Source organism: Quercus lobata, chromosome 2 (genome assembly GCF_001633185.2).
Source record: "Quercus lobata isolate SW786 chromosome 2, ValleyOak3.0 Primary Assembly, whole genome shotgun sequence".
NCBI lineage: Eukaryota > Viridiplantae > Streptophyta > Magnoliopsida > Fagales > Fagaceae > Quercus > Quercus lobata.
Window position 1 is genome coordinate 93,350,306 of NC_044905.1, and position 23,774 is coordinate 93,374,079.

Sequence of the window (23,774 nt, forward strand, 5' to 3'; positions counted from 1 at the left end):
TTTGTATAAATAACAATTCACCCAAATTGAAGGATGTAATTTGTCCCCTACCAAAAAAAAAAAGAAGAAAAAAAAAGTGTAATTTAGATTTTGACCTATAAAGTACAATAATTTATAAGAACACTAAACAATTGTTAGTGCATTTTGTAATAACAAAATTTTGTGCCAGATGATTTTAATTGTATTAGCATATTCTTATGTATTTTATTCATTTTGGGTTGTATTTACATTGGAGACAAGGGGTTCAGGAGCTAATATTAGTATACATGTTTTGGAATTTCGCTCAAGTGAAATTATGGTGTCAGGCGGATTGCGAACAAAGTGAAAAATATTCAAATAGAGAGTTTCACTTGAAATTAGGTCGAGTGAATTTTCCACTTAGAAAAATTAGTTGGTTTTATTTCTCTTATGTTCCTATACAATTACCCTTTTTGTAGTCTTATAAATCCTACGTTTTCCCACCCTATTTCTGAGATGAAAAAGAGAGAGAGCTACCCATTCCCATAGAGAGAAAATCCATGTAGCCTCTATCCTTCACCATCTCCAAATTCACATAACTTTGAGAGGAGATTATCCAAACACTCCATATTACCTTTGACTGATCTTTGGTTGAGTGATTGGTGTTGGAAATCATAGAGCAATCCCACAAATCCAAGAAGAGATGGTGGCTTGCAGTTGGTGGCTCAACTTGCAAAATCCGGTGAACTAGTGAGGAGAAATGACTTGACAAAGTCGGCTGCTAACAAGAGCTTGGGGGGCTTGAATACATTTGCGGTTTTATAGTAAGAAAACCGTACAAACAACACCGTATCGCACCATCTATATATATATATTAATATATTTATTTTTTTAACATTAAATATATTATTAATAGTTTAATAACCCTAGTTTTCAAAAAAAAAAAAAAGTTTATTAACCTTAGCAAGTGTTGATTAGAAAAGCTAGTCCAAAATAAAGAAAAACTAGTTCAATAGTTTAAAACTTTGCTCAAAATAAAGGGAAAAATTAGTTTTGGGCTGGACAGAAAAAACCCAAAATGTGAAAAATATACCAGTTTCAAATAATTCAAATTTTATCTTATATATTGCACCGCACATGTGATCTTAAAAATGAGGTGCGATGCGGTTATGGTTTTGGCTAAACTTTAAACTGTACCAAACTGCACTGCACTGCACATGTAATTGCAAAAATGAGGTGTGGTGCAGTTATAGTTTTAGCTATACCGCATCGTAAAGTGCTGTGCTAAAAATGGCCCAAAACCGCATCGCACTGCATTGTGAACACTCCTAGTCACTACATAGCTTGGAAGGTTTTGTGAGTTGATATGTATTGCAACTACTTTCACTAGTGGATTCATTACCAACTGGACTCGGAGAGTTTTTGCTTGATTTGGGTTTTCTTTCTAGCATAACATTGTTTGTCAATGATATGATTTTTGGGATTGTTTACTGTTTCAGTTTATTTTCATGCAATTGTAAATGAGCAAATCTATCAATAGGGCTTAAATTGTTAATTTGTTTAAAAATTGGTAATAAGACATAATTAGGGTTCTAAACAAGCATTAATTATCACATGTAAAAAATGGGAAAATACTAAAACTATTGCAAATTTTTCCACCTAATAAATAAATGTCTAAATTACTTTATATCTATGGAATGAAGGACTACACATCAAGAAATAATATGCTCAAAGTACTCTGAACTACCACGTTAGTGAGGAAAAAAAAAAAAACCATGCAAAAGTAAAAAGAAATAGATTAAAATTGGTTGATCATATTTAAATGTATTTGAACATCAAATATAACAAGCCAATCCTTAACATGTAATATTTATTTTTCACAAGTTCATGTCTCTCTTTTGCATCCTTACCAAAACAAAGCAAAAGAACGATTGTTAGGGTACTTTTTTTTTACACCTAAGTTTATTTGAGTATCACCTATTTATTTTCAAACACCACTAATAAGTTATTGGGTTTTCCCAAATATTTTTTGCTCTATTATTATGTTAATCACAAATGTTTCATATCTCATTATTTAAATTGAATTATGATATAAAATATCACAAAAAAAGCTTGAAAACTCATATTATATCCAATTTTATTATCATTATTTAGCTAAGCCCAAAACCGGCCCTATGAACCTAATAAACACATCCTATTCTATTTAAAGCCCAAGAATATTTGGCAATATTTGAAAAGCCCATGATTCAAATCCATGGCAAAACAATTTTATCAATGGAATTCAAATCTATAATCAAAGTCTATGGTTTAAATCCATGGCAATTTATTTATCCAAAACTCAATTCACATTAACAATATCAAAGCCCAATTCTCATTGGCAATATTAAAACCCAGTTCTCGCTAGCAATATTTAAAACCCAATTTTTATTGGCAACATCAAAGCCCAATTCTCATTGACAATATCAAAACCCAGTTCTCGCTGGCAATATTTAAAACCCAATTTTCATTGGCAATATCAAAGCCTAGTTCTCGCTGGCAATATTTAAAACCCAATTTTCATTGGCAACATCAAAGTACAATTCTCATTGGCAACATCAAAACCCAATTCTCATTGGCAACATCAAAGCCTAATTTTTATTGGCAACATCAAAAGCCTAACGTACGTTGGCACTATTAAAAACCCAAGCTAACTACTTGATACTATTTTATCAAAAGCCCAAGGTTATTAATACTTGGCAAAATACTATATCATAATTATTTCACTTAAAAGTCCAATAATGAACAATACTTTAGATTCTTAAACCTATAATATTACAAGCTCATGAAATTTATGAATTATCTATTCTCAAAGCCCATGGCAATCATCTTATAAAAGCCTATGGAAAGTTATGATTATTAGACCCATGACATTTATTTATTTCATGTTATAAACTCATATTCACTATCTATCTTACATCACAACATTCATAATGTTTATTACCAAAACTCATGGTAATTATTCATCCTACTTGTCCATTATGATTATCTATAGAGAAACTCATGAGAACATCACATTATTCCATTATAGTGGTTGTTACTATATTTATTTAAAACCCATGGTAAATATTATTCTCAAGAACAATATTGGAGGTCATTATTTAAAGAGCCCCAAATTAAATATCATTTACAAAGTAATCCATAGCAAAAATTATGAGAAACTATACAAGTTATTGTTTAAAGCCCATGGAAATTAATACCCAAAATCTATTATAAATATTTATTAAAGCTCATGGATTCATTTTATTTTTACTAACAGCTAAAACTCATGAGGAGCAAAAAACCCATGGCAAAGCATGTCTTTAATGCCCATTTTGTAGGCCCAAGAATCTCATGGAGTAAAGAACAAGCCCAAGCAAAGAAAGGGCCACGTGGCTCGACTAAAAGTGTTGAAATGGAGCAAAGTTCCAGCCCAAAAAAGGTCCCCAGCAAGAGGCTTGAAAGTGGGCAACCAGTCCTTATCCATCCCTAACCAAAAAACAACTAGAGACCCACAAGAGAACTAAGCTTTTGAGGATGAACTAGGGGTTATCCCATCAGTTTTCTGCCACCTTCTACCTGATGTGAACAGTGCCCAAGGGCTGTCATATCGGCTGAAGTCTGAAGGATGATGAAACTCCATCATCTTCCTCAAGACTGTACCTCAAGCGGAAGGAGAGCTGAAATCAAGTTATTCAAACCTCAACAAATTGATGCTATAAATGTTAAAAACGTTCAAGACATGATTCATGTACCAAGCCCATGAATCCTAAAGGGGAAATATTGGAAACACGTGGTTTGGAGGGCATAAAGGGATTTCCAGCGGAACCCTCTGAAATGAACTAGAGCTTGACACTTGGCTTAGGGTGCTAAATCTTACTTCTCAGGGGTTCGAATCTTAGTTTCAGCATTAGGATTCTCTCTTGATACACGCCTCAATTACAATAATTAAGCTCAACTCCAGAAATCCTGGCATTTAATGCAAAATACTCTAAAATCTCATCATTACCCAAAGAAGCAATGCAGCCCCTAAAGTAGATTTTCCTACTTCTGATAAAAAATCTCAAGAAAGTTAAACTTGATTCACTAGCTTTGACTAGTCATACGTTTTTGGATTCTTGTTAATTAATGCTTTTCTAAATCTCTATTATAAAAATATACACACCTCAGCCCACTGGGGAAGGGGGAGGCCTCTCTAAAAGTTTCTGTCATTGACTACACTCTGCAAAAATTCAATCCTTATTAAGCTTTCTTTAAGCTTCCCCAAGCTCTCTTGAGCTCACTCACAACCTTTCTCAGCTTATAGTCACCATAATACCAACATTCATCACCTTACTTACACATTTCTACTCCATAAACGTCCCATAACTGACCAGGTGAAGCTGCCATCTCTGAAACTCTTGGCTGGTTTACTACTTTGCTCATGGTTAGCTTCCCTCAAGCTCACTACTCATCATCTTTAGCCCACACTCATCTAATCTCAAATACTCTTTTCCCCATTTCACACAATCACAGCTCATAAATGTCTCTCAACTAGTCATAAACAGCCCACCACTCACAAAGAGCCTTAACCTCAGTGTTAATCTCATTCCACTCACTCAAAACAATCCATATTACCTCATTCATGCCTTATGCACACATACTCACCAAAATCTTAGTTTAATACTTGCTGCATTGAGTTGGGATCTCTCTCTCCCTTCATTCCATCTTATTTTTCCTCTTTTATTTGTAACTATGGAGCCTTTAATTCTTATTTATTATTATTATGATGAAGGCCATAATGTTCTGGATACTATATAAGTTTTCCTTTATGTTGACTTAATAATAATAAGGAAAACATATGATTTTTAACATGTAAATACACTTATTAACCTGGAATTACCCTATCGCTAGAGATAATACCGTACCGCTAGAGGACTAATTTGAACTATGATGCTGTAAAATAACTAATAATATAACAAACTAACAACAGTAACGTGTTTATTGTGGTTTATTGTTGTCTTCTTGTTAGGGTGTAGCCTTCATCTATTGCTTGGGCGGACTTACATCACACCGAAAGCCTTTGGGCTTTATTTCAAGGGCCCATTGTTGAGTTTCAGCTTGACTACCTCATATTCTATTTGGGAATATCAAAATTTTCTCCTCAACAACGATCAACATAATGCACACATCTCTCTCTCTCTCTCTCTCTCTTAAAGTAAAACCATTCCCACTAAAAAGTAAAAACCCTACTACTCCCATAAGAATACCCATAAATCCACCCTTTAATCCATGAGCACCACTAACTGGTGTAGGCGCTGGCTTTTGAGAAATGGGAGGAGTATCTTCTGTTTGAGGAAGAGACGGTTTTGGAATCTTAAGTTTTGGCACCCAATCTGCATTCGAATTTCGAAGATGGGCTACTTTGTCTTCCCGAGTATACATCATCAGACAAGACAACCAAAATTAGCTTCTGACCATTTTCATTATATTTTTCCTTAGAAACACCTATGAAAATAGAATGTTCTTGCAGTGTCCAACTCAATCTTGGTTAGGCCCCCATCATATTTTTTAATTGGGTTCACGTTATTACAAGTCTCGTAATCTTCCTTTGTCGCATGCAATACTGAGTCAACGTTAGGGTCATACCGAAACACTACATTAGCCAAGAAAATGAGGATGCATTAGAATTAGAGTTGAAGTTGAAAGAGAATGCAAGCATTCAAATGAGAAACCATATGGAGAGTTCTAAAACATAAACGAGCAAAAAGAATGTGCATGATTAAATGTATGTTGTGAATGTTATGATATAGTGCTCTTTGGTTGAAATAGATATATTTTATGATTCAGATTAAATATTATAAATTTAAAAATTTATTAAACGTTGATACACTGCATGATTATTTGTTTAATTTTCTTTAAAATAATGCATGATATATGCATGATTACACTAGAGCTAAATTAGAGCTAAATTGCAGGAAAGTGCAAAAAGAGAACATAAAATCCAGATAGGAAAGCATGAAAATGCACAAACAAAACCAATATATATATGGACTAAGGTTGCAAACTATACTACATGTCTAAAAAAATAAGACACATATATATGAAATAAAGTTATTGGGAATTGAGATGGATAATTACCGAGAAGATCGCCAACTTTGAATCGGATTGATTTTGTCCACTCATTGAAGGACAATGAAGGTGATGGAGCCCCCCATGAAGTTTTGTTGCCTCCAATAGAGATCTCACCACTTGCTACGGAGGACATAAAAAGCAAAGGTAACAGGGTAATAAATGGGATTATAGTAGTTCTCATGGAAGCCATTAATTCAATTAGCACAAAGTGTAAGAAATGTAAATGAATTAAGAAGCTCCTCTATTTAATGGTGATAGTTAAGGCATTGTTTTGGTTATTTATAGACATTAGGTTTGGGACACAGGCTTGGTTATTGGTTCAGAGCATATGAAATTACTCAATTTTCATAATGCAACCCATAATGCTAAGGAATTTTTAGGGGCAGCTAATTAGTTAATCACTGGATGAAATAGTCACCCATAATATTATTCTAAACAATTATTGTATTTTTTTCTCTAAAAAAATTACTATATTTGATTTCTCTGTCTAATTAATCCATTATCATAATACAAACTTGGACGGTTAATATACAGAGATGTAAGTTTCTCATTGATAATTCTTTAACCTTTTTGCAATGACAAAAAGGCACATGGTTGTCCAATAGATTGGCAAGGAAAGGCACAATGGAAGTGATATTCCATGTCCCATCTAATGTAATAATCAATTGTGGTTGTAGGCTCCAGATAACTTATTTAATAAATTTCTTGTTATTATTTAATAAAAGATGTATGATTTAGTGTTTTGGTATGATAATAAAAATAAATTATTATAAAGCGAATGTCATAAATTTAAATTCTATTATTTTTATCGCTTGCATATATAAAGAGACAATAATTGGTGCATTAAAAAATTGCAATAAATTGTAATCATTTTGCTAAACTATTTGCATTTCAAATTCAAATTTGTTGCAAACATAGCTTTTTCTACAATTTGAATCATTTGATAAAGTGATAGTTTGTGTCTAATAGATAGTCACTTTTATATAGACTCACTATTAACACAATTTTATTTCCACTGTTAGGGAGATAAACATATTAGAGAGCTTTTTTGAATAGTTAATATAACATATAGAGACACATTTTAATCCAAAAAGCTTAAGCCTAATGGGTATGTATGCTCAATTATGTTATATTAATCACTTATTCTTTTTATTATTATTTAATATGGGACTTCACTCACACTTGTATATCTAACAATACCACTTACAACCAACTACTTCAACAAGTTGTGAAAAAATTGTAGAATAAATTGTGGCACTAGACTTATTCATTCAAATTAGTTTCATGTTTACACATTTTTAAGCTTCTTGATAGTTTCTATTTAGAGTTGAATTTGATGATGAAACTCTGATTTCCACAATTCACAACCAACCACTTCAACAAGAGTTTTTAAGCTTTGATTTGACACTTCGAAGGTAAACTTTGGGCTGCGATGATTGGGAAAGCAAGAATTAGAGGGTGAATAGGAAGCAAGGCTTTTTCAGGAATTATCTTCACTTTGTTGCGAAAAATTTAAAATAAGTAGGTCATGCTTTAGCTGTTAATGCTCAATCTAGAACATAAAAGACATTATGGCGTAAGGAGTTCCCTTCATATCTTATTATCTTATGCCCAAGCTGTATAGTTTTTCTATTTGAATGAAATCTATCATATAAATTCTCCAACCTTTTTGCAATGAAAAAACATTAGAATAGCGTATGCATTATAGCCATGACTTACAATTACAAAAAGGCATATGGTTATCCAATAAATTCGCAAGGAAAGGTACATGTCCCATTAAATGGGATACAGGGTAATCATATATTTCTAGACCTTTCGCATATGTGGATTAGTTTGTTTGACACCAAATCAACATTAATTGAAAAATTAAAAGTAAATAACATTTAGTTTGGGGAATCTAACATGTTGCTAGGTATTATGATTCTTAGAAATTGGAAATTTGAATGTTCAAATGTATTTTGTCCATGCTTATTTTTATCGTGAATCTAATTAAATTTATGAAAATATTAGATCTTTATACAGTATTTCTTTTTATACTTAACGATCCTATATCTTTTCTTATAAAATCTTTACAATACATAATTAGTAATATGAAGAAATAATTAGCTAAAGAAAAGGAATGTGAAGTGATAGTAGGAATTTTACATGCAATAATTTTATTTTATTTTGTTATGTTGAATGGGTATTAATTAGGATATTATTGCGATCTTATATAAAAAATAAAACATTCTCTAATCATGAAATTTTGATGTTCAGCTATAAAACTCTTAGTCACATGTAGACATTTTAGATTACTTTGCATTATTTATAATCACACAAGATATGTTTGAGAATTCTTGTAAAATTACTAGAACCTTGAAAAATACTCCAAATCAAAATTCATCTGTAAAGAAAATTAAATTTTTTTTTTTTACAATTTTAAATTAATACCGACAAATATAGATGCTTTAGAGAAAATTAATTAATTAATTTTTACAATTTACGTAACTACCAATTCATACAACAATTTTTAAAGGGTAAACTATTATCATAGAACTTTATTTTTTCTTATATATTCCAATTCTCTTGTTATTGGTAACTATTAAAAAAAAAACCCACCAACATATTTTATTCTAAAAATGCTGTTTGGATTTGTAGTTTTCCATCACCCATAACTTTGTTTTCATCATTCATAACTCAAAACTGGCGGATCCTATGGCTGAGTAGTTTGTTTGGATGTGTTTTCAGTTTTTGTTTTCATTTCTCAATTCTCTGATTTTTGAGTGATGAGTTATAGAAACTGAAAACACATTTTAGGTGTTTTCAAGTTATCAAAACTAAGTTTCCATGGCATTTTGGTAATTAAACACACATACATGGGACCCACGGTTAGAGCAACATCACACTAGGCGTTGCTATTGAGCTGAGTAGTTTGTTTGGATGTGTTTTCAGTTTTTGTTTCCATTACTCAATTCTTTAATTTTTGAGTGATGAGTTATAGAAACTGAAAACACATTTTAGGTGTTTTCAAGTTATCAAAACTAAGTTTCCATGGCATTTTGGTAATTAAACACACATACATGAAACCCACAGTTAGAGCAACATCACACCAGGCGTTGCTATTGATCGCTCTCTTCAACGGCTCTCTTCGCTTTGGTAAAGCAGATCATTCTCCATCTTCATACCAGTACCACCACAAGTCCTTAGATGCTCTGCCATGCCCTCACCTCTTCATGCACTATTTCACCGATCAGAGCTCAGCTAACCTCCACCGCTGGGTCACAATCACGTAGTTAGGGACGCATCGCTGCACCGATCTTCCTTTGACCTCTTTCTCAGTTTGAGTAACCAATATGAAAGGTATTTTGTACATTTGAAGGAAGTTCAGCCCAGCCATGTCTAATGAGCCATCTAACCTGATACAACCCATGGCAGCCATAGCTCAGATCGGCAAAGGACGACAGCGAGATAACTCAGAAACCCAAGAGCATTTCTTCAAAGTTTTAGAAACCCCAAGCTAGATCCACCACTCTCTCTTCCTTGAACAAACATGAATGGGTGTTGGGTTTACTTGTTTAGATTTTATTTATATTTTTCTTTTAGTTGTCCTGCTTTTGTATTTAGAACACCGTGGTGTTGTGTGTTGTGTGTTAGGTGTGTCCTTTTTTTTTTTTTTTTTTTTCCTTGTTTGGGATTTTTGAAACTTCGGTGGGAGGGTTTGGAAAATTTATCACAAAATCAACACAACTTTCTTTCATGGATGGGTTTACATGGTAGCAGAGGAAGGAAAGGAAGGAAGAAAATAATAGCATAAAATCCAAAAATTTAAAGAATAGAGATTTTGGGGGAAAGAGAAAAAGCATAGGGTGAGTAGAATGATTCTATATTTTACATTTTTATGGGTTTAGGTTTGTGTTTTGGGAGAGTAACAGGGCTGAAGGGGTGAAGGGGAAATGAGAAGTGAAGAAAATGGTGGGAAATAAGGGTGAGGCAGGTAGGCTAACAGAAGTCTCTGACCAAGTGCACAGGTATGGGTCCCACAAAAAGTACAAATATTTGAGTGATGAGAATTTGAAAACAGTGTGCCAAACATGCAGGGTTTAGGAAATTGGGGTATTTTAAGTGATAAGTGATGAGTGATGAGTGATGAGTGACAAAAATTAAGTTAGGAGTGATGAGTAATGATTTTTTTAAAACCAAACAGCCCCTAAAAGTTTTCTCTTTCTATCTTCTTATTGATATCATTTAAAATTTTTGAATTCTTTAAGGAACATTATTTAATACATTGTCTTTCTCTTTCAACAAAAAATGATACATTCTCCTAATAAAAAAAAAAAAAAATGATACATTCTCAAAATAAGGTAACATTTTTAATATAATAGAGAATAGTTAAAAGGTAAGTAAAAAATATAAATAAATAATGTCCTAAAAATTAAAATATAATGGACAACTAACAAAAAGTTGTGAATGGAATAAGTTAGAAGAAATTTTTGCTCCATAACATTTTTTTTTTGTTCCATTACGGGGGTGCAAGATGAAAGAGTTGCTACCCTTTCAGAATAGGAAATAAATGACTAACAATATAGATTGAGGATATTTCTAATATAAAAAATTTCATTATTGAATCTGAAGTATCTTCGGATGTATTCCAGAATTTTCAACGTTAAAATGAAATAATATCACGGCTTTCTTATATATAAAAAATTACAATATTGAGCTATGTGATCAAATAATTGAATAGTTTAATTAATTAGTGTATTTTATGAATTCTTTAATTTGATTCTATTTCAGTTTATAATTTAGATACCATGATAATATCTACATTTCACTGATGTTTTGAAGACAAATAGATTTATAAAATCTAATAAAAATTCAAATAAATTATAATTCAATTCCCCTGCGAGAACCAAACGAAGTCCAGACTCAATTCCCACGCCAAATTTAGCTGCAAATGGAACTACTTCACATTTGGTGATGTTGAAACTTGCACATGAATAATGCATATGCTTCTGTGAAGTTAATCTTTGTGGCCAACAAAATTTACGAAAACGTCAAATTGAATTCAAAGTTGAATCAGGGTTTATGGAATATTATATCATTGGGCCAATAACAAAAAGATAGCAAAATCTTGGCATCTTATCTCTGTTATGATATCTTATAACAGGTTACAGGGTGTGAGAAACTTACTCCTAAATATATACCAGGACAAGCAGCAGGCTGTTCCATATCATTGTTATGATATCTTATTTAAATCCTCTAGATTTTTTAAAGTACTCTACTAAATAGATTTATTTCAATCTTAACCATTCTTTAATGATTTAATGGTTTAGATTTTGCTATGTCAACATTTCACTAATAATAATCTTAATTGTTTTATTTGCAACATTATTTTATTATTTTAAGAGTATTATTAGTGGAATGCTGACATAACAGAATCTAGATCTTTAAATCATAAAAGAATGATTAGGATTTAAATAAATCTATTAGTAGAGTATTCTAAGAAATCTAGAAGATCTGATAAGATATCATAATAGTGATATGGAACAGCCCGCTTGTCATGGCATATATTTAGGAGTAAGTTTCTCGCACTTGTAAACTGTTATAAGATATCATGACAGAAATAAGATGCCAAGATTTTGCTATCTTTTTGTTATTGGCCCAATGATATAATATACCGTAAACTTTGATTCAACTATGAATTCAATTTGACGTTTTCGTAAATTTTGTTGGCCACAAAGATTAACTTCACAGAAGCATATGCATTATTCATGTGCAAGTTTCAACGTCACCAAATGTGAAGTAGTTCCATTTGCAGCTAAATTAGGCATGGGAATTGAGTCTGGACTTCGTTTGGTTCTCGCAGGGGAATTGAATTATAATTTATTTAATTGAATTTTTATTAGATTTTATAAATCTATTTGTCTTCAAAACATCAGTGAAATGTAGATATTATCATGGTATCTAAATTATAAACTGAAATAGAATCAAATTAAAGAATTCATAAAATACACTAATTAATTAAACTCTTCAATTATTTGATCACATAGCTCAATATTGTAATTTTTTATATATAAGAAAACCATGATATTATTTCATTTCAACGTTGAAAATTCTGGAATACATCCGAAGATACTTCAGATTCAATAATTTAATTTTTTATATTAGAAATATCCTCAATCTATATTGTTAGTCATTTATTTCATTGAGGATATTCAAAAGAATATTTGCTTTTATTTATTTATTGAAAAGGTAGAAAAACATTTACATCATGATAAATTGATAATCTTTTCATATCTCCAAAGTTCAAGTTCACATCTCCCTTCTGCAATCTGCAGCATTCACACAAGATAAACTCATAATAAAAGTACAAGTTCACATCCTTCACCTCTTCACACAATCACACATGTCCCTCAAACAAAAACTATTCTCACCAAACTCATAATTCCCACAACAATACCAACAAATCCACCCCTCAATCCAAACGCACCAGCTGTCGGTGGCTGAGACAATGGTGCTGGACTTGGGGCAGGATTCTTTGGTGGAGGAGCCGGTTGTGCTTGACTTGGTGCAGGACCCTTTTGTGACGAAGACAATGGTGCTAGACTTGCTGCATGACCTGGTGGCGGAGGAGGCTTAGGATGCTTGTGCAACACAACCACAGTCAGCTTCTGGCCTTTCTCACAGCTCACCACAGCGTTACTTATGAAATAGAATGGTCCTGACCTGTCCAACTCTACTTTGGTGTTGACATCCGTATGTTCTTTGATTGGATTTGATACGTAGCATTTATCGTAGTCATCCTTTGTCACTTCAAGTACTGAGTCAATCAAGGGGTCGGATTCAGCAAAGACTGAGATTCAAGAAAATGAAGAAATTGTGGTTATACGCGCGATTGAGAAAAAAGTGGAACATCAAAATAAACCTTACGGATTATATAAAAGAGCAATATGCATTAAAATGAGACCCCAATCTTTTTAAAAGAAAATAATAATTTTCTACACAAGCATGCATCATGCACGAACTGGGTTTTCAATTTCTCGTCAAATGGGGTTCATTTGTTAAGCAAATACGTGAATAAATCCAGTTTGTAAATATAAATTATAACCCTAACAAAGAGGATTAAGAAAATCAGAATCGAATCCATATTCCCATTATTATAACTATCAAAATTTATAAAATAAAAAAAGCCCTAACAGTCTAATCAAGCAACACCATTTCTCTTCTGAAAAAAAAACAATTTCAAAAAAATTATCCCAAAAAAAAGTTTAACAGTAATATTTCTAAATACAGTTTTAATCCTAAATTAATCTTATTTTCAAAAAATTGAAAAGTAAGTTGTACCAAACATCAGACTAATCTCAACAAATGAGAGTGAGAGAGAGAGAGAGAGTACAAAGAATATCGCCAACTTCAAATCGCTCTTTCTGAGCCCAGCCATTAAGAGAGTCTGAAGAAGTTGGAAAACTCCATGAATTTTCATGGCCTCCAACCACAAACTCTCTAGCTTCAGAGAAGGTAAACAACACAATCAAGAGGGTGATCAGAACTGGAGTAACAATTTTCAGGGAAGCCATTGATATATTCAAACAGAGTAAACACTGACCCAAATGCTACACTGACTTGTACTGATCGATAAACAAAGGTAGGGTTTTTGGCTCTCTTTATAGCCCTTAGGTTCAGTTTAAGACTATGGCTCGGTTGTTGGTTCGGAGTACTCGAAGCTGCTCATGAGTGCCACGTGTGAAACACAAAACTATTCACAGCTGTACGTATAATTGGATTCTGATTAACCCTGGGCTGTAAATGCGAACAGGTTTTGTTTGTGTTTATTAGATGACTTAAACATAAAATACCCTTTCAGGTTTGATAGTATTACAATCAAATATTGCATCAATCATGTAACATATGCCACTTAATTTCCCAGATAAAATTTAAGGGTTACATAGGGAATTAGAATGAGAAACTTGTTACTATTAACGTGTTAATTAATAAAGGATTAATTTTTCCATGCTGATTTGGAAAATGAACTGGTCTTTAAGCTATGGATCAGGATTACTATGTATGAACATTAGTGAAATCGTATAATGTCAGTAATAAATTATTATTAATGAGATCTACTTAATCTAATAGACTAGTGAAAATTGAACGAATCTGTTTTGTTTTTAACGTCAATTATGACTGGACTGTGTCCTATTATATTATAGTATAAGTTATCTCTTTATTAATTATCCTTACAATTGTTATTTGGCTGATTTCAAATTTTAATCTAAATTAAAGTGACCTCACTGGCCTGTTTCTTAAATTTTTTTTTTTTTTTTGAGAGGGCTGTTATTGTTAATTGAACTATAGCAATTTCTTAAATCCCCTTTTATCTATAAGAAGTGCTATGTTTATAACATTTTTACAATATTTTCATAACTAATCATAAATGATTAGTTATTATTGGTTCTAATTTGAACTTATTATTGATTTTCTGATATAAATTACCAAAAGCACTTTCATTATAAAGTTTTCTTAAATGAAAAACATGTTTAAGGGAAACTCTTTTTTTTTGGGGGAGGGGGGGAATTAGCTTTTGCGTACATAATGATGCTATAGATAGCGGAGATTTCTTGGATGTGAGTTGCTCTTAGATGCCCTTAGGCTTACTATATATCATCATATACTACTAGCCTTTAAGCATGCGAGTGCTCAGAGGATTTTTTTTTTTGGTAAAAGTTAATAATTTGCATCTTTTATAATTTAGAAATATATATTTTTATTTTTCAAACAAATAAAAGGATAAACTTTAAAGATAAGTAGTAACTGTAATTTTTTTGAAATGTGCTATATCCACAATAATTTCACAACAAATCAGAAATGGTTAGTTTTTATTGAATCAAATTTGAACTTATCACTGAAATTATTTTTCTACCCCACCATTAACAACTTGTAATAACCTGCCACATAAGATTTGTTGTGAAAATGTTGTAGACATAACATTGGCATAAGAATAAATAAAATCCAATTAAAAATTACATGGAACTTATAATTAAATAGCTGATATGGTAGAGGACACTTAAGTTGCTATGTCAGTTTGTAAATGCCTGTAAAATTACAAATGACACGTCACTTAATTTTCCGTTAGCCACATAAGTAATATTTTTAACAGAACTTAGCTGAAGGATTAGTACTGCTCATTTTTTAAACTTTAAGGACTAATAGTGCACACTTGAAACTTGAGAAACTAATTGCGCTCACATGGTAAACTCCAAGGACCAATAATATAGTTTCGCCAAAAAAAAAAAAAAATTTAATTAAGGGGAATCTATTTGCTATAATATCAAAGTTATATACAAATTGGCTAAAATAAAATTACATTGTGTAAATGATTTTAATGAATAGCTACTAAGTGAAAGTTTATTTTGGTTGTCTCTCTTGTATCACTTTTTCCCTCTTTTATTTTGAATCATAAAAATTGGTTTAATAAATTCTCCTACAAATGTAACAACTTATTGAAGTAGTCAATTACAGTGATGAATTATTACTTTCACATATACCCATCACTTTTTTCTACAACTATAGTTGATCACCTCAACAAGATATAGCAAAAGTTGTAAATACTTCATCTATTTTAATAGGATAAATACTAGTACATACTTATTATTACACACAACCGTACATACACACTTTTGCATTGAAATCATGACTTGAATTCAAAACTTGTTGAACTGAAATTGTGATTTTAAATTATGAATTGAGCGTAAAAAGTATTGTACAATATCAAGTGTAAAATAAACACAATCCATTTTAATAAGCCCAGGTCTGAAATGGGTCCACCGGATCTCGAACGTTAAAATGACAGGGAGAAAGCAAAAAGATGATGCGGCGGCAAACCACTTTGTCACCTACTTTCAGAACCTGCCATAACGGCTAGTTTTCTTTATTGTGCCACTATATAAACAGGCCACAAAGGACTCCTTCTCCTCACTACTCTCTCTCTCTCACTCTCTCTCTCTCTCTCTCTGTCTCTTAAAAATCTTAAAAGAATTATATCCACCATGGCTTTACGCAGAGCTTTACTATCTTCAATGTTGTTCATATCTCTCTTCATTTCCTTCACAGAAGCAAGAGAATTATTAGTCGGGGGCAACAGCAATGCATGGAAAATCCCATCCTCAGAATCTGAATCCCTCAACAAATGGGCTGAAGCCTCACGTTTCCAAATTGGAGACTCACTAGGTACAAACACAATCCCTAAAATTTACATTTTTTTTTTCCTTCACATTTCCTCATCTGGGTCTTGTTTATTTGATTCAAGAATTTGCATACTCATCTGGGTTTTGTTTTGCTTTACAGTTTGGAACTATGATCCTAGCAAGGACTCTGTGGTCCAAGTGAGCAAAAAAGACTATGATAGTTGCAGTACTTCCAGTCCTATTGCTGTATACAAGGATGGGAACACCAAGGTCAAGCTTGACAAGTCAGGACCTTTCTATTTTATCAGTGGAGCTGACGGCCAATGTGAGAAGGGACAAAAATTAGTGACTGTGGTGTTGTCTGGAAGGCATGGATTCTTCCATCTTTCTCCGGCACCTTCTCCTGTGGAATTTGAAGGCCCTGCTGTGGCTCCAACCAGCGGTGGTACAAGTTTGAGGGGTGGTTTCATGGTGATTTTTGGGGTTTTGGTGGGGTTGCTGTTGTTCTGAGGAGGAGACGGAGATAGTTTTCTAATAGTTCTAGTAATTGGTGGAATGATTCAATTTTATTGGTTGTAATTGATTTACAGGGACATATTTATGTTCTCAATTTCTATTTTGTAACATTTTTTTTTCAGATTACAGTTACTTTAGATATAATTATGAATGATATTTATTCTTTTAAATCGTCCTCAGTATGATAAAATTAGAATTAGCAACACATATAGTAGCAATCAAAAGATTTATTTGCAGATCAGAAGTCTGAACACTCAAAATATGTATGGGTCCGAAGTCAACAACTACTGTAAAACTATGGCCATCTTGGAAAACATTGGGAAACATGAATTCTGGGATCTGAAGCTTTGAATCCTAAGTCCTAACATAACACAACCACAAATTTAAGTCTTCTACATGGATCACAACTCCATTAATAAGTTTACCAAAAAAAAAAAAAAAAAAACAACTCCGTTAATATCATTCTGCACTTCTTGGATGCAAAAAAATATGATTGACAGGACTTTATAAAGCCACAACTTTTAATTTGTCACCCAATCATCTTCCTTGATGAGGACCATCACAAAATTTGGATGTAAAGCACACAAAGCTCCATTATATCACCCTGAGAACTTCAACTTCTATCCAGATTAATTCTTAGAAACAATTTATACTTTAACCAAGAGTGAATACTTACAGAGTTTAGCACAAAAGTCTTCTAAAGTAATTTTATTCTATGGCTTTTGACCAAAATTCTGAATGCAATTTTTAACCCAGCCTCAATATGGGCATTATATGGGTGCATGTGTACAAGTGGGCTCTCACACACACACACACGCAGGACTCACAATGGAACAGATCAAATAACACTCAATAAATTTCAGCCACAAGGGACTTATTCACCTCCAACAAGTCATGGGGTCATGGGATTACACACAAGTTCAGCAGCAACATAAATGTCCATAACTGACAGACAAACAGTAAGCAATGAAGGATGAAACTAGAACACATTCTCATTTAAGGAGGGTCTTGACAATTGATTTGACATTGAGTTTCTTGAGGTCTGTATATGACTGCCCACAGCCAACAAACATGACTGGTGCCCCAGATATGTAAACCATTGACAGTGCAGCTCCAACCTATAACATGAACAGTTACACACAATAACATCAATCAACAATTGTAGACCATGAACAGGATAAAAGAATCAAGCAAGAGAAAATCTCAACACTCCTTGCAGTTTGAAGAGTGACTACCTTATCATCAATTGTATCAAACTTTGTGAGCAAGATCCCATCTATCAACCTGGCACTAGGTGAAGATGAAAGGTCGGCTAATTTCTGCAGGCACAACAAGAAGCATAGTTCAGATAACTTCTGATAAAATAATGATTGAACAGATCATGTTTTAAAAAGAGCCAGAAAACAATTTATGCAATCCTGGATAAAAAAATCAAACCTGATCGAACTTGGAAAGTTGATCAACTGCATCATTTCCAACCAGTGCTTCTCCAACAAACAAGACCAGATCTGGCTTGTTAAGGGAAATAAGCTTTGAGAGTGCTCTCATCAATGGTTCATTATCCTGAAAAACATACAAATTGTATCAGAGCAAAACAACAAAGAAAGAACATGTAAGAAATACTTATATAGCCCTGTCATACACATAATTAGAATTATACATGTAGCATAGAACACCACTAAATCTTTCTGATAATACCAGCTAAGCATGATACCTGCATTCGACCGGCTGTATCAACAAGAACCACATCAGAACCATTGCGTGTTGCCTCCTGGATGGCTTCCTTTGCAACTACGGCAGGATCTTTCTCATAGCCCTTCTCAAATATAGGGATCTTACAAGAGGAAAAGATAACAAGTCAGTTATCAAAATCCACTATGCAATTATGATTTATTGAGTGAACATTAATCCTCCCTGAGTAAAGCTAGAGACCATAGTAACCCTATGCTACATCAAATATTATACCTGGAGTCTTCGTGCATGAGTGCGCAGCTGCTCAACAGCTCCCGATCGGAATGTGTCACAAGCAGCCATCATGACACTGACCTTATGCTGCTGAAGCCAGTAGGCAACCTGCAAAGTGATTTTTGAAAGAAACTATCTGATCAAAAGCAATACCATTTTATCTGTGTGCCCACAGGACATACATATATAAATACACACAAATGCAAACTCTACTACAGAGGATAAGGGGGTTAAGCTTAGACTTTGCTAGATTGGTAAGGTTCCCATGAAAAAACAACACATGGCTAACCTTGGCAAGATTAGTAGATTTCCCAACTCCATTCACACCAACAAAAACAACAACATATGGCTTCCCTTGTTCCTTGGCGACGTGCACATCCCTTAGTATGTCGATAGAGCGCCGAGGTGTTAGAATACGAACAAGAGCTTCTTCCATAGCTGCCTGCAGTCATTGTTTCAAGCCATGATGTTAATCTTATTACAGTGTGAAATAATAAGAAACCAATTGGTACAGATTAAGCATGAGAGAGAGAGAGAGAGAGAGAGAGAGAGAGAGAATGCATTCACAAACCTGCACTGTTGAAGATACCCTTGTGAATGAAGCCAACTTTTTCCCTTCGAGACTAGCTGCCACTGATTCACAGAGTTTCTCAGCTATCTCCTCAGCCTATGAACATCATAACATAAAACTTCCATTAGAAGGCTCAGCGAGACTGAGCAGAACCAACAAAATAGAGACGAAACATATGTAGACCACAGTAGCAGGAGGAGAAACATACCACATTCTTGGTCATGAGCCTATCCTTGAGAGCTTTCAAAGCTGGTTCCAGGTCTGACTTCTCCAAATTTGCTTTGCCCGCAATGCTGAGCACAGGAAAGTAATTAAATGATAAGGCAAGTATCTGCTAATTTCAAAAAAAAAATTCAATGAAAACGGATATGGCAGCACAATAGTTGCAACATTAAAGCCATTTACATGCTGGAGACCTGAAGTTGTCAGTTAATCTTAGGGTTATTCTAAACTACAAAAATATGGAGGAAAAATTTAGCCATCATTAAGTTAAACCTAAGGAAGCACCCTTGTAAACTCCAGCATTTAAAAAATAAATGAATAAATAGAAATAAAAAATGAATCCAATCAATAAGACAGATATATTATTGTCACAGGAAGCAGTCTGAATCTGAAAATAATTTCAACAGAAGATAAAAAATAAATGAATAAATAGAATTAAAAAATGAATTCAATCAATAAGATAGAAAAATATTATTGTCAAAGGAAGCAGTCTGAATCTGAAAATAATTTCAACAGAATTATATTAACCGATGCAATGCTGGTGGGCACTGACAGCCAAATACAAGCCAGCTAAATTCTTGTTCAACCATTTACATTGAATAATTGAAACATATGTCTGGAAAAAGATCCTTGCCTAAGGGTTTTTTCCCCCAACTACCCAAAAAAAAATCTTGCATAAAACCCAAGCAACATCCTTGAACTAAATATCTCTAAAGCAACTACAAAATGCAATAATGAGCAGAAGTTTAAAAAACAGAATTAGACATAATCAACTCAACTAAGTATAAATGCACATAACTATAACCAAGGATTGAGATCAATAAATTTACCTTTGGAACATTGATGAAAACCATCCCTTCTTCTTAGTTTCAGGTTTGCTGTCCTTCCCCACTTCCTCATCTTCTTCAGACTCACTTTCACTGCTAAGGATCTCTTCCTTGTCCATCATACTTTCACCATGATCTGCTGCAACAACCTCTATATGATCTCCATTCTCACCCACAGAATCCGTAAAGTCCAATTTTTCCTGACGAGGCGAATCGTCCCAAACTCTATTCTTCTTTGTTACCTTTTTCTTCGGCTCTACCTTGGAGCCCTTGCTAACAACAGTCTCCGTTTTCTTCCCACCTTTAGTTCTAAGCTTCTGAAGCTTATTTACATCAAAAGCCCCACCATTGGAACTTTTATTTTCTACACTGTTAACCGAACCATTCACCTTAGATCCACCAATATCAACACGATTGCCATTGGAGTGGCCATTCTCCAATTTACCACCTTTCCTATTATCACCATCCCCACCATCATTAGCTGAAGCACCCTCACTCTTTTTCATATTTCCTCCTTCAAATCCAGTTTTTTGCACCTGCCCTTGCTTCTTGCCATTACTTAAAGGCTTGCTCACCTGCTTTGATTTCTTCAATCCCTCGGCCCGAGCCTCAGCCTCTTTTCTCAGTTGCCTAAATGTTTCATCAAAATCATTGTACACCGTCCGTTTCGGGTCATAAATTTCCGAAAACTCACGCTTCACCATTGCAAGCAGTTCATCTACATACAACAGATGAAGGATCCGCTGATACACAGCAACAAAAACAAGGCCAAGCTCATTGTGGAAGGTCCACTTCAGCGTGTAAGCGGCACCTGGGCCATCATAGTTGTATGATGCTGCACTAGATCGTTCTTCCAAAAGACAAGACTGGATCAAGTTGTCAATTGGTGATCCCTTAAGAGCGTTTATAAGCTCTTTACATGACCAGAGGATTAATCCTCCTCGAGTAAATATTAGTAACTGCTCTAACATCTTTTATTACGTCTACAACCTGCAATCAAATCCAGCCCAATTCAACATCAAAAACCACCCTTTTCATCTCCATTTTTTAAAATTGAAAGAACCTCGCTCTAATCATATTCAAAAACAGTTTAAAAGATGAATTTGAATTTGAATTTGAATTTAAACCCATAAATAAATTTTGAAAAGCAAGCGTTTTCCTTAGGTAACAGAATCAAATTCACCGAGAGTTGAGAATTGCAACAATAATTTTTAAGATTGTTTCTGGGCAACCAAACAGAACCATTTTGATATCTATGATTTCCTAGATAACCATGCAAATAGCCCTAATTTAAATAGGAACCCCCCCCCAACAAAAAAAAAAGAGATGAATTTGAATTTAAACCCATAAAACTGACAGATCTTGGATTCAAAATTACGAGAAATATGAATCAGATACATCAAAATCATTCACCAAATCGAACCCAACAACAAAGTTTGTGATCTTAGAATACACGAATCAAAGAAAGAAAAAAATAATTGTGGAATTTGAAGGAATCAGAGAAAGAGAAATCAAATTACCTGTCCTTCCTCGGAACTCTCCCTACAAATGAAGAAAAAGTGAAAAAAAAAACCCAAAATTGGAAAGAATTAGTTTTTTTGGAAAAAAAGAAAAGAAAGGCACAGAAAGAGATAGAAACAAAGAAGAAAAAGGAATCAATTTGAGAATTTACGAATGTTCCTGTATAAATAGGTGCGTTTCTGGTGTTGGTGGGGGCTGGTTAAATTCGTTTAGTTGGATTGAAAAGTAGTAAAAAGTAAAAATCCGCTGTTAAAAGTCTCGTCAAGTTTGAAGTCCAATTTGCCTCAATATTAAGGCCCGCTTATGTTTAAATAACAATTTTAAATCTTTTTAAAAATATGTATAAATAAAAAAATGTGTAAAAAAATGTGTAATATTGTGATAGAGTTGAGTGGGGACTAGACTAGTTAGATTGAACATAACTCTAGACTTTTCAAGTTACTACATATCATTTTTAAGATTGTGAGTCACCAGAAATCAATTCTTAGAGTTTTTGGGGTGTCTCTTATTCAATTACCAACTAAGCTATTGGAACTTCAATGATTCAAATTCTATTATTTGTAAATTCAAGTATATATAATATATATATATATATATATATATATATATATATTTGGGTTACATTTTGATTGGAAAGGGTGTTTCAAAACTTTGACCTTGGAGATAGAAACATTAAAAAAAAAAAAAAAAAATTGAAATATTGATGAATTATGTAAATTTTTAGATATAATACAAGGAGAAACTTATGGTTAGCTCATTAAATGTCATTTTATATAATAGGTGAGTGACTGTCTTAAAAATAACTTCTTTGTATTTTTTTAAAATGTGAATATGTGATAAAAGTTTGTATATTTTTGCCAAAATATTGTAGTTTAAGTGATATTTTTTAGTGTTTTCAATCGAGATTTCAGAATTTAAGTCTATTCTCCATTGTTGTTATAATTATTAAATTATTTTAAAAAAATTGTATACTTAAAAAAAATTGTGTATAATAAAGATATGGGCAATTGGATTTTGGATATTTTGTTCATGTTTGCTTGGGTTAGTTGTAAGTACGGTGTACTTATAGCCTATCAATTAGGTAATCTCTAAAAGTTATCAAAATCACTAACAAATCATATGTTTCCATAAATAAAAACAAATCACTAATATGATGTGCACAAAAAAAGGGACAGATTATGTATGCATTGTAACTATTAATTTACTACTCTCTATTTATATTGTTGCAGATAAACTTGTAGTAACTTATCAAAAAAAAGAGAGATAAACTTGTAGTAAATCACCTATCTTCTTTGACCTCTTTTGAAAGATCAGGTATTTCCACGTACCTAGGCCAAACAATAAAAAAATAAAAACAAATTCCCATTAATTGTCATAAGAAGTCTTCCTTTCTTTTGTGGTCAAACAAGTCCTTCTCTTTAAAGAAGTCAACTTTTTCCTACCCATAAACTTGCTGAGTCAAAATCGGAATAATCATTACCACCTTCCAAACGCAGTCTCTCTCTCTCTCTCTCTCTCTCAAGGTCTCTCTGTTTTTTTTTTTGGTTGGAAAAGTTAACCTAACATGATGAAATTTTGATTTGGGAGCGAAACGGATTGGATAACCTTCCAAACACAGTGTCTTATTGCTTGTTGACGTGGAATCTTAAATGAAAAAAAGTCTGTGACCACAAGATTTGCAATGGCTTTAATTAGTTGCATCTGACCTAGACCACAACTCTATTGGAACATTGGATCACAAATTATGGATTTCCCCTTAATGGATATGACTAACAAGTAAATTGAGAAAGGGATGGAAACATCAAAGAGAAATTAATTATTCGCTCTTGTAGGCAGACCAAGTCAAAAATTTGCATTGTTGATGTGGTCCTCTGGTCAGAATGAATAGTTTCTCCAGATGTAAATGGG

At 33.1% G+C, this 23,774-nt stretch overlaps 4 protein-coding genes across 4 annotated transcripts; 1 reads left to right on the forward strand and 3 right to left on the reverse strand.

Moving 5' to 3' along the window:
• Window positions 1–5,450: 5,450 nt before the first annotated feature.
• LOC115973859 (early nodulin-like protein 1) lies at window positions 5,451–6,277 on the reverse strand. The gene is made up of 3 exons (XM_031094098.1): window positions 6,050–6,277; window positions 5,688–5,700; window positions 5,451–5,608 (listed from the first exon to the last, which is right to left on the reverse strand). Exons 1-3 carry the CDS (start codon window positions 6,275–6,277, stop codon window positions 5,451–5,453), a joined length of 399 nt encoding a protein of 132 aa, XP_030949958.1.
• A 6,000-nt stretch (window positions 6,278–12,277) lies between these two features.
• Window positions 12,278–13,686, reverse strand: LOC115957686 (early nodulin-like protein 1). Its single transcript, XM_031075998.1, has 2 exons — window positions 13,460–13,686; window positions 12,278–12,916 (listed from the first exon to the last, which is right to left on the reverse strand). The coding sequence occupies exons 1-2, from the start codon at window positions 13,638–13,640 to the stop codon at window positions 12,477–12,479; spliced, it is 621 nt and encodes a 206-aa protein (XP_030931858.1). The 5' UTR covers window positions 13,641–13,686; the 3' UTR covers window positions 12,278–12,476.
• A 2,336-nt stretch (window positions 13,687–16,022) lies between these two features.
• On the forward strand, window positions 16,023–16,930 carry LOC115957697 (early nodulin-like protein 1). Its single transcript, XM_031076009.1, has 2 exons — window positions 16,023–16,287; window positions 16,405–16,930. The coding sequence occupies exons 1-2, from the start codon at window positions 16,107–16,109 to the stop codon at window positions 16,752–16,754; spliced, it is 531 nt and encodes a 176-aa protein (XP_030931869.1). The 5' UTR covers window positions 16,023–16,106; the 3' UTR covers window positions 16,755–16,930.
• Window positions 16,931–17,455: 525 nt separating this feature from the next.
• On the reverse strand, window positions 17,456–22,081 carry LOC115977265 (signal recognition particle receptor subunit alpha-like). Its single transcript, XM_031099026.1, has 10 exons — window positions 21,866–22,081; window positions 20,349–21,335; window positions 19,505–19,589; window positions 19,297–19,392; window positions 19,015–19,167; window positions 18,726–18,833; window positions 18,475–18,594; window positions 18,198–18,323; window positions 17,996–18,079; window positions 17,456–17,878 (listed from the first exon to the last, which is right to left on the reverse strand). Exons 2-10 carry the CDS (start codon window positions 21,314–21,316, stop codon window positions 17,753–17,755), a joined length of 1,866 nt encoding a protein of 621 aa, XP_030954886.1. The 5' UTR covers window positions 21,317–21,335; window positions 21,866–22,081; the 3' UTR covers window positions 17,456–17,752.
• Window positions 22,082–23,774: the final 1,693 nt, after the last annotated feature.

Bases quoted from the DNA above. Each gene is read 5' to 3' on its own strand.
- LOC115973859 (XM_031094098.1), bottom strand. From the start codon at position 6,277: ATGGCTTCCATGAGAACTACTATAATCCCATTTATTACCCTGTTACCT.
- LOC115977265 (XM_031099026.1), bottom strand. From the start codon at position 21,316: ATGTTAGAGCAGTTACTAATATTTACTCGAGGAGGATTAATCCTCTGG. The intron at 18,080-18,197 runs GTTTGATTTTTT...TTGTGCCTGCAG, and splicing joins AACTTTCCAAGTTCGATCAG to AAATTAGCCGACCTTTCATC. The intron at 17,879-17,995 runs GTAGTCACTCTT...TTCATGTTATAG, and splicing joins TTGATACAATTGATGATAAG to GTTGGAGCTGCACTGTCAAT.
- LOC115957697 (XM_031076009.1), top strand. From the start codon at position 16,107: ATGGCTTTACGCAGAGCTTTACTATCTTCAATGTTGTTCATATCTCTC. The intron at 16,288-16,404 runs GTACAAACACAA...TTTGCTTTACAG, and splicing joins CCAAATTGGAGACTCACTAG to TTTGGAACTATGATCCTAGC.
- LOC115957686 (XM_031075998.1), bottom strand. From the start codon at position 13,640: ATGGCTTCCCTGAAAATTGTTACTCCAGTTCTGATCACCCTCTTGATT. The intron at 12,917-13,459 runs GTACTCTCTCTC...CTTGAATCTCAG, and splicing joins TGAAGTTGGCGATATTCTTT to TCTTTGCTGAATCCGACCCC.